This window comes from Lepidochelys olivacea, assembly GCF_965140295.1.
Source record: "Lepidochelys olivacea isolate rLepOli2 genome assembly, chromosome: 2".
Classification (NCBI taxonomy): domain Eukaryota; kingdom Metazoa; phylum Chordata; order Testudines; family Cheloniidae; genus Lepidochelys; species Lepidochelys olivacea.
In genome coordinates, this window is record NC_140412.1 from 187,765,561 (window position 1) to 187,784,361 (window position 18,801).

Consider the following 18,801-nt stretch of genomic DNA (forward strand, 5'->3'; position numbering starts at 1 on the left):
GTAGAAGATTATATTATGGGGGAGGGATAGCTCAGTGGATTGAGCATTGGCCTGCTAAATACAGGGTTGTGAGTTCAATCCTTGAGGGGGCCATTTAGGGATCTGGGGCAAAAATTGGGGATTGATCTGCTTTGAGCAAAGGGGGTTGGACTAGATGACCTCCTGAGGTCCCTTGCAACCCTGATATTCTATGATTGTGTGTGGTGGGGAGGAGTAAAGTAAAAAGCCTTGTAAAATAGAAAGAGGACCATTCTGGAGTTCATTACTGCAGAGTGAAACTCAAGCCTGAAAATAACCTTCCTAATGTTTTAGCTTTCTGGTCCCTGGTCAAAATTGTACGGAACATCACACCACATGTTTGGGTTTTTTTAAAAAATTTTTTCCTTCTGTGATACATGTAGTCTTATGTCCAAATGAGATCTATTCTTTTCTAATGCTGTCATCAATGATGCAACCCACTTGCTGCCAAAGTATTCCCTTATTCATTACTGTGTTGAAAAATATTTTTTCCAACGTTGTGTCTGTTAGAAATCTGTTTTACAGGGATTGGTGATGTTGACGCTTTTTCTCTTCATTTTAAATTTACTCAAGTTTTTTTTCCCCATTGTACCACACATATGGTGCACACTGTAGTAATAAAGGGTGAGTCTCTGTGGATGTTAGTCACAGCTGCACAGTGTGGACGTGTGCCAAGCAAAAGGCAAAAATCTGGCAGCTAATTGTAGATCTGCTCTTTGCCCTAGCATGGTCACACATGGCCCCATCTCAGAACAAATTTCCTTAGTTGTTATGTGCGGAACTTACAGACATTCAAATAAAAATACCAGATGCAGGTCAGCAAAAAATTTCCCTCTGTCTTGCGGTTGGTTTTTTCCCCTAACAAGACAGACTAAAGATTGCTGCTACCTTCCTTTTTTAATTTTTAAAGATGCACTGCTCATTCTACGCAAACATACTCAGATTACTGATAATTAGCATTGAGCTTCGGTAAGTTTTAAACGCTAACAAGTGGGCTTAGGGAGTGGGGAGAGTAAGTCTAAAACTCCAGTAAGGTCCTCAATTAAAAATGAGTGGGACAATATCACCGCTGTATCAGGTTGTTCAAAACAGACATTTGAAGACCTTCTAATAAATTGACCTACTCTCAGATGAGTGGTTTTTAGAAAACGTCGATGATGATGATCTTTCTGGAAGTACCACCTTCAACAGTGGTTCTCCACAGCATTGGATAGTGTCTCAACAGCACTTCCAGAAATACCATCTTTTATTGTCTGACCTCAGGAGAGGTATCATATAGAACAGAACCTACTCACCCTCCTGCTAGTTTTCTCTGAGGGCTGATTTAGTAGTTTGAAGGTTTCCTAACGGCACATAAGCATGATGGCCTAAATTTTCAAGTGGGACTACTGATTTTTTGGGGGCACCTCAATTTTTGGCTGCCAAACTTCAAACTCCTTTCAAGGGACCTGATTTTCAGACAACCGGGGGCTCAGAATATCTGAAAACTGAATCCTTCAAGGTGCCTCAAGTTGGGCACCAAAAAGCGGAGGCATCGTTTCACTAGACGAACTTGGAAATTTAGGATAATGGAGATTTCATTTCCTAGTTCGCTCCATTTTGTCTATTCAGCAAACTCCTACAGTGTCTGCCACTTTATTTCTGATAAGTGGCAAGAGCACCTCACCAACCTTCTTCTGGCCCCTCATTTCATGGTTCGTTCTCTCCATTTATTGCCATTTATGTGAAGATGCTTTCTGCTTAGACATACCTAAATTTTAGAGGCAGTGCGCACATGAGTTTGACATTCTGGCCCCACTGGGAAAACTTGAGATGCTGTGGGATGTGGTGCTGGTAACTAAGTGGAACTCTTCCCTCGGAATCAATACTGAACCTATGCACTAGTAATTAGTGAAGTGATTCTTGTTTGTACAGAAGTCCTGGATTTTTTTCAGGATGAAAGTCACTATGTAAATGTAAAATGATGATGTGATACTTGGTCTATATTGACTTGCAGTGCAGCAGAGATGTAACTATTAAGCGGTCTTTATTTTTCCAGAATCTTTCCTTGCCCGTAAGTCTAAATCACTTATGTGAACCTACGTCAGTAGTGCCAAAAGTCACTGCTATCTGATGATTTATTCAGTGGCATATGTGAAATGAGTTGCTTTCACTCCACTTAGCTGTGAACAGTTATCCTCGCTACAAAATTATTATTGCAAATCAAACTAATAGGCCTGCCTGTTGTAGTTCTAATAAAAGAAGCCAAGGATTGAGATATATATAACTTCAGTCTCCCAGGGCTACAGATAATTTTGTTTTTTAAGGTATAGAGATAGCAGGTGTCTGATTCTGATTTCACTTCTCCCAATGAAAGACTGATGTAATTCCATTGACTTCAGTGGATTTATTTGTTTTATCTTTTTGTAAAATGAGTATTAAATCTACAACTTGAACAGCAAGTTCTTGAACTTGAACAATTACATGCTCTGTAATTGTGCATGTGCGCCCATTTTTTAATAAAAAAAAAAAGCAGCAGCTTTTTCGTGCAGAACCAACAATTGCATATATATGTGCAGTATGTGCATTGAAAATACATTTGTGTACGGAAATCTGCTAAATCCATATGCAAACAAATGCGCACACACAATAGATTTTGGTCCAAAATGTTTTGGGGATCCAAAGCCCATTGATGTCAATGGGAGTCATTTCATGTCCCTGTCTGGGGAAAAATGTGTGTGTGTAAAAACTATAAAATAAAAAGATGTAATCAACATCTGGGACCAAATTAATCACTGTAAACCTGGCAATTTCAATGGAGTTACATCAGGGGTGAATTTTGTTCCTTTACATATTAACATGTCTTATCTACTTTGGAAGAGTACAATACATACCTCAAAATCCCAAAGGACAGAAAAATCCATAGCGGTAGCTTGTTCAGCTCTGGGTACAGTTTTTCTAGGTATACTTCCATATGGGATTCCCATCAAGATCTAGGTGAGGTTTATGAAGACATGTTTATAGTATAGCAGAGTGTATATCATCTTTCATTTTTCCACTAACTAAATATTTTCCTTGTAATAAGATACAACCAGACAAAGGGAAGTTTTTAAAATGTGGAACAAATTCACAAACAGGATTATTTAGCAAAAGTTATAGAACTCCGATTGCAAGAAGTGACTCAACCTGAATTAGCACATGCACATTTAATGATCCCCATAAGCTTCCTAATGCTTCCCAGGACTATCAAAAGTGCAGAAAATTCTGTTGTTTCATGATGTGTGTAGATTATGGCTCTGATTCACCATATTGTCTTAACATTAGCTTAACTTTGGGCATGTGAATTGTGCCATTGAAGTCAAGTTAGTTGAACTTAAGTTCTTTGCTGAATTGGGATTTGACATGGTGAGAGTGTGTTTTCTGCTGCCATGTTACAATGACTTGCTGCAAATTGCTCTGAGAATTTGGGAGATTTTAGAATTACTTCTTCTACAATTTAAAAATTAGTAGTAAAAAAAGAGAATCTCTCGACCAGTAGGTTGAAGTTTTACCAGCCCTGATGTTGCTAGTTCTTGTGGGAAGGGTACAAACTTCCAGATCTGGAATCAACTGTGAATGACATGAGTGAAGAAGATGGTTATCTAATAGAGAACACTTTCACAAGAATGCTGAGAGACAGAGTGAAGTCCTAGTCCTACTGAGGTCAATGGGAGTTTTGCCATTGACTTCACTGGTGCCAGGATTTCATCTAGAGCCTGATTGTGATCTCAGACAGGTGTAAATGAGGAGTAATTCCTAGAACTAGACCAGTGAAAAACTTGCGTGAGATGAGAATTGGGCCCTATATTGTTTAACCACCACCCTTTTACTGCTGCTACTTTGATGTTCATATACCATGTATATCGTAAAGTCCATAAAATGTGATTGTAGTTGTGATGGCTACGTTGTTAAAAATGAAGAAAAAATCCAAACCAAACCACCCACCACCCCTAAATAAAAGGAGAAAGTCTTAAAAAGGGCTGAGAGATGGATTTGGAGACTCTGGCAAATAAGATCTATTCTGCAGGAATAAACATAGGATGGAGGAATCTAAATTAACTTGCAACCAATTCATGTCTTCTCTGGACCAGATTCTATTCTTGCTTACTCTGGCATAAGTCCAGAGCAATTCCAATTATTTTAATGGAGTTACTTCAGTGTCTGAGAGAGCAGAATTTTCCCTCCCCCTCTGTCTCCCCTGTTTTCTCTTAGTAATCTAGTGGTGATGCTGTTGATAAAATGTTTTCTATGTAACCTGAACTAAACTTATTCAAGAAGAGCCATTGGCTGCCATGCAGATGGCTCATGGATAATCAAATGCTCCTGGGCGGTCAAAACTTGATCTGAGTACATGCAGGATTCCAGATACTCCTTTGTTTTCATTGTTCAGAGATACTGATGTTGTTGGCACTTCTCTGTACATGAACACTGGTAACCCGGAGTTGGTTTAGGGCTACAGTGAATATGGCTTAATGCTTTATGAACATATAGATTATGAAATGCAGCAACTAATAATGGGATGGTTTAACTTCTTGCCTCCTTTTATTGTTTTCATCTGTTACTAAACTGGTGATGTAAAGTGCAACCCGAGGATAGACGATGTTTCTTCATATTGTTTGGATATATTTGGTGTCATTCAGCTCCCTCTTCAGTGTGGTGTTGTAAATAAGGAAAAGTGCTTGTGATCTGGGTCTTTAGTGATCGTAGAATCATAGAATCATAGAATATCAGGGTTGGAAGGGACCCCTGAAGGTCATCTAGTCCAACCCCCTGCTCGAAGCAGGACCAATTCCCAGTTAAATCATCCCAGCCAGGGCTTTGTCAAGCCTGACCTTAAAAACCTCTTAGGAAGATTCTACCACCTCCCTAGGTAACGCATTCCAGTGTTTCACCACCCTCTTAGTGAAAAAGTTTTTCCTAATATCCAACCTAAACCTCCCCCACTGCAACTTGAGACCGTTACTCCTCGTTCTGTCATCTGCTACCATTGAGAACAGTCTAGAGCCATCCTCTTTGGAACCCCCTTTCAGGTAGTTGAAAGCAGCTATCAAATCCCCCCTCATTCTTCTCTTCTGCAGGCTAAACAATCCCAGCTCCCTCAGCCTCTCCTCATAAGTCATGTGTTCTAGACCCCTAATCATTTTTGTTGCCCTTCGCTGGACCCTCTCCAATTTATCCACATCCTTCTTGTAGTGTGGGGCCCAAAACTGGACACAGTACTCCAGATGAGGCCTCACCAATGTCGAATAGAGGGGAACGATCACGTCCCTCGATCTGCTCGCTATGCCCCTACTTATACATCCCAAAATGCCATTGGCCTTCTTGGCAACAAGGGCACACTGCTGACTCATATCCAGCTTCTCGTCCACTGTCACCCCTAGGTCCTTTTCCGCAGAACTGCTGCCTAGCCATTCGGTCCCTAGTCTGTAGCTGTGCATTGGGTTCTTCCGTCCTAAGTGCAGGACCCAGAATTCCAGAACTGCCTTCTCTAGATTCTGATGGTGGAATGGAAGGAATGGCCATGTTTGGGGGTAGGGGGATGGGATGGATCCTTTCATCTAACTTTTCTCTTTTGATGCCCCTTTGAAAGGGTTTGCCCTGATCTAAAGCAAAATTGTTCTATGATGTAGTGGTGGAATGGCATACAAATCAATTGTTAGTGGAGGATGAAGCAGAGCATTGCTGGGGTTGGGCTTGGACTTTGATGTTTTTATGGTCATATTTTCAAAATGCTCAGCATTGGTCTAGCTCTAATCCCAGTGATGCTGGAGTTGAGACAAATTATGAGTGCTTCATAAAAGCCCACCAATAGCATATACTGTACCTTTTAGAATAATTTATTTTTCTTCTCCATGTCACAGCACCATCTGAAAACATTCCGAGTGAATTTTCCCCAGAGTTATTGGAATAGTCTCTCTGGCTAAATACTGCCTGGGAAATGGACGCTGCTAGAGAGAGGAGCATGTCTGCACAGCAACAGCTTCAATTTAAACTTCACTTATTTGGATAGAAGGCTCCTTTGCCTTGAACTTCATGGGTTATCTCTCTCTAATGCAACAAAGGGATTAGTTTTATCCATTGATGCAGTATTCTTCCCTCAAGAGAAGCCAAGATCAGCTGAGGGGCATTTGTTCATGCTTACAGATAGCTTTAAATTTATACAGCTACTTGAGTTATGAAATAATCTCAACATTAAGCAGTTGTAAATGGCAGGGGTCAGGAGGGCAGCTGGTATCAGGAAGGTGACATGAGAACAGACTAATGCCATGGCATCTCACAATAGCATTGTGCAGGGTAGGACTCACAGCAAGACCAAGATTTATCAGAATTGATTGGTAACCCTTTAATTTAAGGGTTGTCTATGAAGGAGTCATAAAGAGTTAATATATTTATAAGTAGGCTATGGCCAGTGCACAGCAAAGTCTAAATGGCTCATAAATAGTTTAGAATACATTTGCAGCATGAAGCAGACAGAGCACGTCCATTGCTTCTAATGCATTTGTTTTGCAAGGGTTATATACTTAGTTTTAAAGCCATTTATAATTAAATGGTTATTGCCCAGCTCCTGTATACATTGTAACAGTTTAATGCACCATGAATAATATACATACTGTATAAACAAAACAGGCACAACTACTTCATCATACAGAAATGTACAATTCGTAAATAAAGAAAATGCATTTGTACTGTTCACTTTTAATGGTTATGCCTGTCCATGCTCAGAGGATACTTTCAATTTGAATGGCTTTTATTTTAGATAAAGCAAACAACAAAATTAAACAAGGGGAAAAAATTGCAATCTCTATCAGAGACCACACATTGTCTTTCCTCTGTAATAACCTGCACTGAACAAGAACATCTGGCAGTCTTGGTGGATAGCAGAGCCCTTAGACACAGCACACAGAAACTGAGCCATAGTATTCTATAGCTAAATACACACATCTATTTTTAAAAGGAGCATAACTAAGTATTTCCATGATACTCTTCTTTGGCCAAGCCTCCTCCAATAACAATGGAAAAGAGTAACAAGAAAACCCTTTCTCATGAAGAAACAACTGGCTGACTTAAGATGTGGAAAATGGGGATATTTTGGAAACCAACAATTATTGGTTGTTAGAGGATTTGGCAACTCTTATTTATTTTATGCATCCTCTTAATTTGAAACAACCTGAAAAACTATGCAAAACTTAGTCAGACTTACCACTTACTAGTCAAGCAGTGATGTCAAATTAACACCAATAAGAACATTAGCACCAGTAAGAACTTTTAAATCACATCATTAAGTATTTTGTATATACATTTTATAACTCCTCAATAGGCAATCGTGTAATTAAATATTACCAGTATGTTACCTTTACTGTGATATATATATATATATATATTTTACAAGAATGTCGGGATTAAGAAATGTGTTTGACAGTGTCATATTGTCACTATGGTTTTCTTAATCACTTTTGGAAATGTACATCCTGGATTTCTTACAGATATGATGGCCTATACTTGAAGCCAATAGAATTCTTGAGTTCTGTTTTTCACTCAGCCTAAAATTTTCAGCAATATGAGCCTAAAATTAGGCTTCCAAATCCATGTTTAGTTGCTTAAGGGTGGAATTTTTCAAAGGGTATTCACCCTACACTTGCCCTGAAAGGGTTAATGCAGACTGAGAAGGGGGTTAATTAACCCAACAAGTCATAGCTAAGGGGAATCCAGTGGCTAAGCAATCCCCTGATTGAATGAGGAAGCCCAGCTGAGGAGAAATGAGTTGGGCTGGGGACTATAAAGGCAGGAAATTGGCCACAGAAAAGGGGTGGCTGGGAAAGCTTGCAGTCACTCCCTGGGAGAAGGAAGGTACATTTGGGCTGGCAAACCTGGGGGCGGGAGAGTAAGAAAGGTATCAGAGGAGTCAGGGAAAAGCAGCAAGGTCAAAATGGAACAGGCCTTAACTGCTGGCTAGAGGGTCCCTGAGCCAGAACGCAGAGTTAGAGGGTGGGCCCAGTTTCCCATGCCAGCCACTGAGGGAGTGGCATGACAAATCAGTGAATGGGAAGGCTGCCTGAGCCTGTTTGTGGGAAGAGACTTTCCAACCCCAGAAGAGGAAAAGTTTGGTGACCTGGCTGGAGGGTCAAGTCACAAAGAGGCAGCAGCTTGTGGAGTGAAAGAGGAGCTGCTGACCCAGAAAGAGAAACTGAGAGACAGTGTGCAACCACAAGAAGGGGTGATGCGAAGGGGGGAGGAATAGCTCAGTGGTTTGAGCATTGGCCTGCTAAACCCAGGGTTGTGAGTTCAATCGTTGAGGGGGCCATTTAGGGATCTGGGGCAAAAATTGGGGATTGGTCCTTCCAACCCTGATATTCTATGATTCTATGAACTCATGAGCTGTTCCCCAGAATAACCAGGAGGAGGTGCCATCCTGGCGGTGAGTGGAGGACTTTAAGTGATTATCAGGCATTGACTTCAGTGGGGCTTCTGGTCTTAAGTCTCTTAACATGCTTTAGAAAATATCTTCCATTGGTGATAAATATGGATTTAGGGACAGTCACAAAAGCCAACATTTTCAAAAACAGGAGCCTAACTTGCTACTATAAATCCACATAGGTGTATAAGGTGTGTCTTCTACCATATTTTAACTAAGGCTAAGTAAAACTGAAGTTTATTCTGTCATTCCAGGAAGATAGAGCATCATGAAGTGACATTATCCACAGATCTATCAGTAAGGCAGCCCAAGGTCTCTGGGCCTGCATGAGCAGTATCTTGCTCCTAGTGAATGTCAAAATGGGACGGATGCAGAAGATAAGAAATTGATCATGAGTTAAGATAAGGATGATGACGTGACTGGATGTGACATTACCAGAGGTAATAACACTGGAAGTAACAAAGTACAATTGGAAATAAGTAACAATATGCCTTCAATCTCATTTTGACATTTATTATGGACAAGATACTATTTGCATGAACCTGAATGCAGGATTGGGGCCTAAACTCTTACCTCTGGAATTATAACCAGTCCAAATATTAAACCGAAAAGGACCAGATTTACTCCATACATCCATCGCAGAAATATGAAATAAGAAGCTACTGAGGAACCAAAGTGACCTTAAACAAAAAGAGACAGTGGTTAGTCCTGTGGGCGGGTAAGATTCTCAGTGACCAAGAGATTATTTGAAGTAACACAAAACAGTATAACAAAATATCTTAGTCATGTCTCAGTCTAAATGGAAGTTGCACTTACTCTCCACTTCTTTTATCTTCATTTCCCAAGGTATACACTGTGTCTTAAAATTGTCAAAGTCTCTCTTAAATTTCACCCATTTCTGAAACAAGAAAACAGTGTTGCAAATAGAGATACAATGTTAAACTGGTCCTGGAGAGGAATCTGGGGTTGCTTTGTCGAAGGAGCTCCTAAAGTTAATGCTTAGTTGAGTTATTTAAAAATTGATGGCAAACTTTAAAGCCAGAGGTGAGCCTGAACCAAATCCTGGAGTTTTCCATCTGGGTCTGACCTTTTTTACTTCTGTAACAGTCCACATCAAAACCCTGAATCCAAACACTTCCAAACTCAGGTGTTCAAATTCAGGTCCTGAATCCTAACTTTGCTAGGTTTCTGCGGGATCAGAGTTAGTGTTGGGATTTAACCCACTGATAGAGAGGTTGAAGCTGCAGAGCCAGATCTGTGTGTGAGGCTTTGAATTGAGCCCATTTCTATTTAAAAGAAGGATTCATTTGATAAATAGCAACCCTGATTCTTTTCTCACGGATGTCAATGGGAACAGGACATGATCTTTTTTTTTTTTTTTAAAGTCTTAAATCAGTGGAATCTCAATGAAAGCAATAACTTAATTACTGACTCTAGTCTTGCAATGAGAAGTCACAATTCTCCATGTTCATCTTCCCATTCAGTGGTCCAATTTGTAAACTGGCGCAATTCCACGGAAGCGAAGGGTACTATGCCTGGATTTTGCTGTCTCTCCAATCCTTAGTGCAATCAATACTTTTATAACCTGTGAGAGACCACACCCAGAGACCCTCATTCTTCCCCGATTTTACATGCTCTGCAACCTCCTGTACTGTAGGGAGGCTGTATGAGGTTTAAGCTGGGCAGAATTTGGCTCATATCCTGCATATAATCGTAAACATGAATTTGGTTAGGAACCATGGAAACATGCAGCTATTCAGAGAATTAAAATACATACAGGTAGTGCTATCTCGGCTTCTGTAATGGTGGCTATTTTGCCCAATGTGAGTTTATTGCTTGAAGCCAAAATACACTGTATTAGTGACCAAGCATCCACTCTTCTATTTGTCATTACGACAGCACTTACCTTTGCCATCATCATCTTGTATGTGTAGAATTTTTTCCCCTTTCCCTTTCCCAATGCTCCTTCAAACTGCTCTACAAAAGCTTGTGCCTCCCTAATTCAAAAATATAAAGGTGATTATGTTTACATTAAAACATTGAAAGAATCTTCCCCAAGAAGGCACTGGGTACAGAGACCGTTGTACAGTAACTTAATTTCTGTGAATTGTGCTCTTAGCAAAGGGAGGAAGACAGTGAGAGTCAGGTGACCTGGATTCTAGTCCCAGCTCTGTCAAACATTTCTGGTATGATTTTTGGAACAAGTAACTTAATATCCCTCTGTTTGAGTTTCCTCATACGTAGACCTAAGGTCACCTGGTTCCCTTTCCAACAGCATTCATATTCTGGGTCTTCCTTCCATACTGATGGGAGAAGTCTGGTTCTTCCTTCTATACTTTCTTAACAGTGCTGCTGTCCAGAAGGAAGGAAGGAAAGATGATCTTGAAGTTAACGCATATGCCTGGGAGGTAGGAGGTCTAGGTTCTGTTCCTGGATTTCTTAACATGTAGCCTTGGGCCAGTCATTTGTGGATATGTTCCAAAACTTGTATGCCTAAAGAGAGGCCACCAAATTTGTATTTAGGTACCCATGTTTGAAAATGTTGACTTTATTTTCTTTTTGCTCTAGTTCCTCATCTGTAAAATGGGATTAATACTTACCTAGCTCACAGCAGCTGTGTTTATAAGTCCCAATTAACTAATTGTAAAACATTCTGAGGTCCTTGGATAGACTAGTATTATTATGTACTCCAACCTATTCATTAAATATTCTTGCACAGCCAAAGTAATGAAGCAGTTTGATTAAGTAAATTAGAGTGGGTATATGTGCCCTCCTTCACTCTCAGTTGTTCTTTGCAGTTCTTTTGGGGACAAAGAGGTGAGTGTGTAGTCAAACATGATCCCAGGCAACCTCTCAGCTCCTAGGACACAATATAAAAATGTAATACTTTATGCCTTTTTGTAACACCTTTCACACTGAGGATCTCCAACGTCTTTACAACTAACAGACTGACCTTCCCAACCCACCTGGGAGATCAAAAATGATTAGTTGCCTTTTACAGATAAGGAAATTTAGGTACAGAGAGCTGAAGTCCCCTTCCCGCCTCCCCCAAGGACCCAGGTCAGGAGAGGCAAAGGGAAGGACCAGGCTGCTGTAACTAATCTGTGGGAATCAAACTGCATGCTGCTGATGTGAGAGAGGCCAGGTGTCTGAAGGTCAGATTGGCTCTTCAGAGTGAAAGAGAGGAGCAGATGAGGGGAGGTGCCGCAGCTACTGCCTGCTTTGGCAACATGGGTGGCTGGTGCTGTGAATAGCCTCCAGGCAAACACAGAACAGTGAACCCATTTCTCCCCCTCACCCTCCAGTGGGTTCATGGGACTTTTTGCAAGGTTACCTTGAGGAGTGAAATTCTCTCTCCTTGGAAGTGGACTTTAGGTTTGGTTAAAACCCCTCTCTACCATCATCAGTGCTGGTCCCTCAGCCAGTTATCAAGGGCTTCTGAGCCATTCCTTCATTGACATTGACTGGGGGGGACCCAAAATCTGTCTTACAAGTCTCACAGGTTGCTCATTGCATTCGCTGGAAACATCTGCATTGCTCACCCGTACAGTGTGGGATGGCAGACAATGTTATCTTGGCTGTAAACAATACTGTATTTTTTTCCAAGTTACCTGCAAGCAGCAATGCTCCAGGAAGTGTAAAGTAAGATGGAGACATGCTGCTCTGATTGCTATATAACAGTAGGCATGAATAAGCAAAGAAGGGCACAGAGTTAGCTTTAACAGGGAGTCTGAAAGTCATTCTCTGCCTTTAAATAAAAAGACAGAATGATCCCAGCCTGGGTATCAGTTGAACAGATTTTGCTCATCATCTGTTCTCTAGTTACAGAGACAGACAACAGAATCCTGCCTCTAAGCCCTTCTCATTTAAACCAAATCATGCTGGCTAAATTCCATTGGTTGCTTTTCCAAGACTGGATTCTTGGGGTGATGACAGCATGATTTAATCCTAAAATGTTATGTGCATCAACAATTATTAAACACAAGATCTAGCTTCAGTGGTTCCTATTGTGAAAACTATAAATAGCTGGGAATGGACTGGGCTACCTGAGCAATGCTAATTTCTTCACCATACGCCAAGGTTTGTTCCTCATGGTAGATATTAGTTTTTTCTTTTCCTCCACCTGTTCCTTTAGCCTCATCAGCTCTTCCTCTGACAGAGACTCTTCATCAGATGAGTTGGAAGCAGATGAGGAAGAAGAGCTAGGACGAGAGTAGAGTAAAATCAGGGGAAAAAAATCACACACACAATGTAATAAAATGTAGTTGTATATAGCACCTTATATACTTCAGGGATTATAAAGCACTTTGCAGACCAGTGAGTTAGACACAGGCAGTGTTCAGTACCTGAACAAAAAATGGAGCAGCCATTATGTACTCCACGATAACAGAGAGAACTTTGTATCCCAAACCATGTTTGGGAGTGGGGGAGAATGTTGGTCAGGACTAGAGCTGGTTGGTAATTGTTTGATGAAATGTAATTTTTTTGTTTTAGTTTTTTTCAGAAAATGCAGATTGAAAACTTTCAGGAGAATGGCATTTTTGACAAATTTCCTGTTTCAAATTTTTTTAAAAAAATATTTTGAAATTGCTGAAATGCCCCATGGTGCTACCTTTTTCCAAAGCAGGAGTTCCATTTTCTTTTGGGTTCAAAACAACTTTTCATTTTGAAATGTAAGTTAATTTAGGGTAAGTTTATTTAATAAACATTTTAAAAAAGAAAGATAGAAATTGAAATCAATCACTTTGAAATTATCGAAACAAAACATTTTGAATTCCCTGATCCAAATTTGGTTTTGATTTTTGGTTCCTGTGAAATTTTCTAAATGTGAAATTTTCATGGAGGAAAACTCTACTTAAGACACTGATTTTTTTCTGTTGCTCTTTGAAAAATTCTCTAGGATCTTTAACTTTAATCTTGGTATCTACTAGAGAGGGTTCACATGATATTTTCCCCACTTGGTGCTGTCCTTCAATATCAACACTGCATGTGATGAATCCAAACCAAGGGAGGAAATTTGAGCATACGCCTTTCTGGCCCAAATGTGACCGTGCTACCAACTAAATTGACACAGTGATGGGGTAGTCAAAGTGATCCAGTTTCTTTAAGATGCTCAAGTCAAGGAGAAGATTTTGGGCAAATGCTTCAGGTTACAGAATACCAGATGAAAGACATTGCCTGCCACATTTCAGTTATAAAAATAGTTACCTTCACCCAGGACACAAGTCCTCTCAGAACGGTGGCCTAGGAGGGAGGGGTGTGTGCTTTATATAAACACCAGACCTTGATCAGTCCCAGACCAGCTTCTCCGCTATAAATCAGTATAGTTCCAGTGACTTCAGTGGAGTTATGCTGATTTACACCAGCTGAGAATCTGGCACATGTATCTTGTCTTGGCCTTCACTTATAAAAGGCTCAATTCTGGAGCCTTGATGTTGAGTTGTCCTATTGACGCTCCTTGCCTAAGAACTGCCCAAAGTAAGTGTTGCAAAATCAGACCTTAAATTAATTGTTTTATTGTCAGCTAACCTAAGTTTCACTGGCATCACATGAGCTGACACTAACAAACACTTAGTGGAAACAGGTGTCATTTTGGGGATTCAACCATAACTCCAATTCAGTCTTGCAGATCTTTTCTTGTTCTTATTATTGTAAAGTAACTCAACCATTTTCATAAGTATCATGTGACCTGTTTGACTGCCAGGGGGGTTCTCACAGTTAACCAGATATGATCGCTGTGAGAAACATGATAGCCAGGCGACACAGCAAATAAAAAGTCTGGGTGAAGAAGAAAAGGAAAGGACAAAGGAACGAAGGAAAACTAACAGGAATAGTCTGTAAAACCTAAGAGATCCATTCTAACCTTTTAGGATTATCATGTGTCCAGCCAAAGGAAGGTGCCTTATTCTGGCTTACTTTCAGTTGTCTTCCTTAAAAGGACTTTTTTTTCTTGCTCCAATACTTACACATTAGGAATCCATTACATACTTAATTCTATGATCGTATTTGTGGTAGAAGAAGTTTCTAGCTTGCATTTTAACCAGAAAAACAACTCTTTTTTGTTTCTCAGAGTTAAAGTTTTATTACAGGTAATAATTTACTGTAATATGTTATAGTAACCCGCACCACTACGTCACAGGTTCATGAACCTGCTACCCAGGAAGCTAGCATTCAACAAAAATGAGATTCTACTATGTAGGTTTCTGTCTGGGGATTGTTAGAGTACCTCTCTGCCGGGTTTTTCTTCTGTTTCTTATCCTGCTCCTTCCTGTTCTTGTTTGTTTGCTTTTCTTTATTTTCTGCTTCCTTTTGGTCTTTGCCAGAAGCCTTTTTCTCTCTCTTTTTCTTCCTACTTGCTGCTTCCCCTGCTTCACTTTCCCCATCACTGTCATTCATTTTGTGACTTTTCTTCTTAGTAGTTCTTTTTTGCCTTGGGGCTTCAGCTTTCTCTTCAAGCTCAGCTTCTTCCCCATTCTTATTTTGCTTTTTCCTTTCATGTCCACTTGACTTGATGGCTTCCTTGGAGTGCTGCTTTCTGGTTGCCTTTTCCCCCTCTTCATCCTCTGCAATTGATGAAACCAAGTATTTTTGGAAACAGTCTATATTGGTGCAATAAAAATTTGCCCTTTATTCAAAAAGTACAGACAGAATGCCAAATCCAAACCCCGCTGGTGTCTGAACAAGCTACCAATGACCTCCACAGACTTTGGATGACAAGCAGGCTGAGAACTGCATTTAGCTTTGGTCATGTGCACACAGTGTCCACTGATGATCGTGAAACTCATGTTTGTGTGTCAATGGATCCTAGGAGCTGAAAGCTAGAAATCATTTCCAGACCCTGTTCTTTCAAAGTTAGTGGGAGAGCACTGGGGGCAAAACACCTAACTGACTTCAAGACTAAGCTTGATAAGTTTATGGAGGGGATGGTATAATGAGACTGGCTACATGCCACTGTAGGCAATCTGTGACTGCTAGCAGCAAATATCTCCAACCACTGGAGATGGGGCACTAGATGGGAGGTCTCTGAGTTACTACAGATAATTCTTTCCCAGGTGTCTGGCTGGTGGGTCTTGTCCACATGCTCAGGGTCTAACTGATTGCCATATTTGGTGGTCAGGAAGGAATTTCCCCCGGGTCAGATTGGCAGAGACCCTGGTTTTTTTCCCCCCTTCCTCTGCGGCATAGGGCATGGGTCACTTGCAGATTTAAACTAGAGTAAATGGAAGATTCTCTGTAACTTGAAGTCTTGAAATCATGATTTGAGGACTTCAGTAACTCAGCCGGAGGTTGGGGTCTATTACAGGAGTGGGTGGGAGAGGTTCTGTGGCCTGCAGCGTACAGGAAGTCAGACTACATGATCATGATAATCCCTTCTGACCTTAGTCTGAATTTGACCTTTAAATATATGCCAGAATTGTGAAAGCAAATTGTTTAATTTACTCTACTTTTCTTGTAAAAAATTGCATTGTTATCCAACACCTATGTTACAGATTACGCCCCCCCCCCCATGTTAATAGGTATTATGTGCATGGTACTAATATTGTATATGTTATTGTTAAATATGAGTGCTGGGTCATTATGCTAACTGACTTGTATCATGTTCTTCCAATAATTCTATTCATCCATGCCAAGTATCCCACAGCACTTTGCAAAGCTGAACTTAGCTTTGGCAAATATGAAACCTATCAAACACAAGATACATTCATTCTATGTCCTGGTGCAGGTAAGGAGTGCCTTCACCACTCTAATCTTTGGATATGGTTTCCAAAACAGAAAATGAGAAGGGTACAGCATGGTACATAAAAACAAAGTAAAAGCTGATTGGTGAATTTTGGTCTTGTGTGAATTATAAAGCGCTTTTTAATTTGTAAACAACCTCACAATATATGTGACTGGTTTTGAAATCCTATTTCTATATAAGGCGGAGTGCATGCTGTGAAAACTGCTTCTTGGAAGCATTGGTAACATATTAACTCTTTCTTTTGTGTATTGTACTGCTCTGTTTCTAGACAATAAGATGGCTAGGCTTGGTGATTTGGTCTCTAGAACATTTTTAATATTGAATCTCAAGTGTGGTCAACCAATTGGCTATACTTTAGACAACAGCATGTTAATTTAATGTGCAGGAAAGTGGCTTGATTCTTAGCCCTGGAGACTGAGGTCCCTTGTCAGTGCAGAACAAGTAGACAGCAATAAGCTTCTCCGTGCTCTGCCTTCAATAAGCTGTAATCATTACCTGGAGGGGAATGATGTAGGGAGGAAAAGGTAGACCAGTCTCTATGTACATTAATTTTCTTGTTCCTATTGTCAACAGAGACACTAATTTGTAACAGTTGTAATGTGGATACTAGAGCTGATCAAAACATTATTTTGCAAAAAAGAAAAAAATATAATTTCAAAGTTTTTTCCATTTTGCAGCATTTGAAATGGAACATGTGTTTCTACCTTTTTAAATATTACAACATATTTTCCCCAAAATGTTGTTAATTTTCTTCCTCCACCCCCGTTTTAACTGTCTGGCAAAAAGAGGATTAAAACAAACCCTCTCTAAGGCTTCATTCACTTTTCATTTTTGCTTTCTGCCACTAATTTTCCAAATGTCTCCAACTTTGGAAATGTTACACAGTGGCAAAAGGAAAAATGAAAAGTCTGTAACTCTGCCTCTCTAGAATGTTTCCAAAGGTGGAAACACTCTGAAAAGTTAGAGTGGCAGAAGGGAAAATGGGGGGGGGGGGAGCGGGGGGGAGAGGAAGAAAAGATTAAGTGGTAAACCAAAACTCTACAGATCACCTGTTTTGCTGCATTCAGTGGCACACACAAAAATTAAAATAAAAAAATAAAATAGTGGGAAGAAAGAGTTTAAAAAAAAACCAGTTCAAAATATTGACATTTTTGGTTTAGATGAAAAACAGGGAAATTGTGAAACTACCAAACACTGTTCTCAAAAGGCTTCTTGCTTCTAATGGAAAAAACTTAACCAGCTCTAGTGGGTTCCCTTATCCACTGGAAACTAGACTAAGACTATCAATTGATTTCACAGAGGCCATCAGATGATGATTTTCAGTTACTATTTACCTAAGCTGGATTTGAACTGTGCTCTAGAGGGTCTGTCTATCACCAAAAACCATCCACTACCCCAGCAATCCTAGCCCTTAGCAATGTCTCTTTATTTACTGTATTTGTGAGAGTATTTTTAAACATTTTAAATCCGGTCTATGGCTTTTCCTGATTTTTGCCATGAGTTGCTAGTCTGTCCTAAATCTATCTTGGCTTTAGTTCTCTCTCCTCATAGTCATATGTAACGAAGACTCACCCTTACTGTAATGACAAGAATTACATAAAAAGCAGTGAAAGGTGACAGTTTCTAGGTGTTTGCATTATCCTATAGATTCACTCACATCACACCACCCATGAAACACAGTGCATCCGATGAAGTGAGCTGTAGCTCATGAAAGCTCATGCTCAAATAAATTGGTTAGTCTCTAAGGTGCCACAAGTACTCCTTTTCTTTTTGCGAATACAGACTAACATGGCTGTTACTCTGAAACTTGTCTTGTTAATATCCTGGGACCAACAGGGCTACAACAACACTGCATATAACCATGCATACCTCATTAGACTATTACCACTGTGTAGCAAGTCAAATCACAAAATAAAGCTCTGGAGAAAAAAGATCTCTCATTGTGTATTTCCAAATAAGACAGCAGCTATTATTCTCCACTCTACCTTCACTCTCTGAGTCACTTTCCACTTGTCCATCAATCTCCATTCCAACTGCAAGACAAAGCATGTTGAATAATTGAATTTGTTGTTGGGATTTTCACATACAATGTTTTACACTTGTCGTTCTGAAGTACTGGCTGAGGACCGCAGAGTGCCCTCTTTAATGATACGCTACTGTATCTTTATGCTATGAAGTCCTTAATATTTCTTAGCTCTTTGCAAGTGAATTAATAAAAGTTCCCAACACAAAAGAATATCAAATGTATTGGCACACACAAAGTGGAGCCCTAAGACACATTTTTACAAATATTTGGTAAAACTGATACAATATATCAAAACTGAAATGGTTGTTTGTTCATACTAACCATCTTCCATGATGACCTGTAATGCACATTTCTTTTTCCTCCCCATGATTTTTCCCCCCAGAAACACTGTAGCCCTTGTACGGTGCACACACCAATTATCAGTAGGTTATTATTTCCCCTCTTTCAGAGTCCAATTATTTGTCTCCATGCTGCTGTGCAGTAAAGCGAGCAGTCCAAGAAGCTGTATCTAGTTCACTTTGACATCAGTTGCATGCTAGACAGCAACTTCAGGGTCTGAGCTTGGGGGAAGGGGAGACACACACT

General features: G+C 40.0%; 1 protein-coding gene across 1 annotated transcript in view; it reads right to left on the reverse strand.

Moving 5' to 3' along the window:
* TMC2 (transmembrane channel like 2) overlaps nt 1-18,583 on the reverse strand; it is a gene marked incomplete at both ends in the record, with an annotated part of 51,310 nt that extends 32,727 nt beyond the window's left edge. Inside the window, 8 exons of the mRNA XM_084621108.1 lie at nt 2,892-2,990; nt 9,023-9,129; nt 9,266-9,347; nt 10,356-10,446; nt 12,496-12,651; nt 14,676-15,012; nt 18,176-18,223; nt 18,538-18,583. Coding sequence (XP_084477234.1) covers nt 2,892-2,990; nt 9,023-9,129; nt 9,266-9,347; nt 10,356-10,446; nt 12,496-12,651; nt 14,676-15,012; nt 18,176-18,223; nt 18,538-18,583 — 966 coding nt within the window. The remainder of the gene's footprint in view (nt 1-2,891; nt 2,991-9,022; nt 9,130-9,265; nt 9,348-10,355; nt 10,447-12,495; nt 12,652-14,675; nt 15,013-18,175; nt 18,224-18,537) is intronic.
* Between the last annotated feature and the right edge of the window lie 218 nt (nt 18,584-18,801).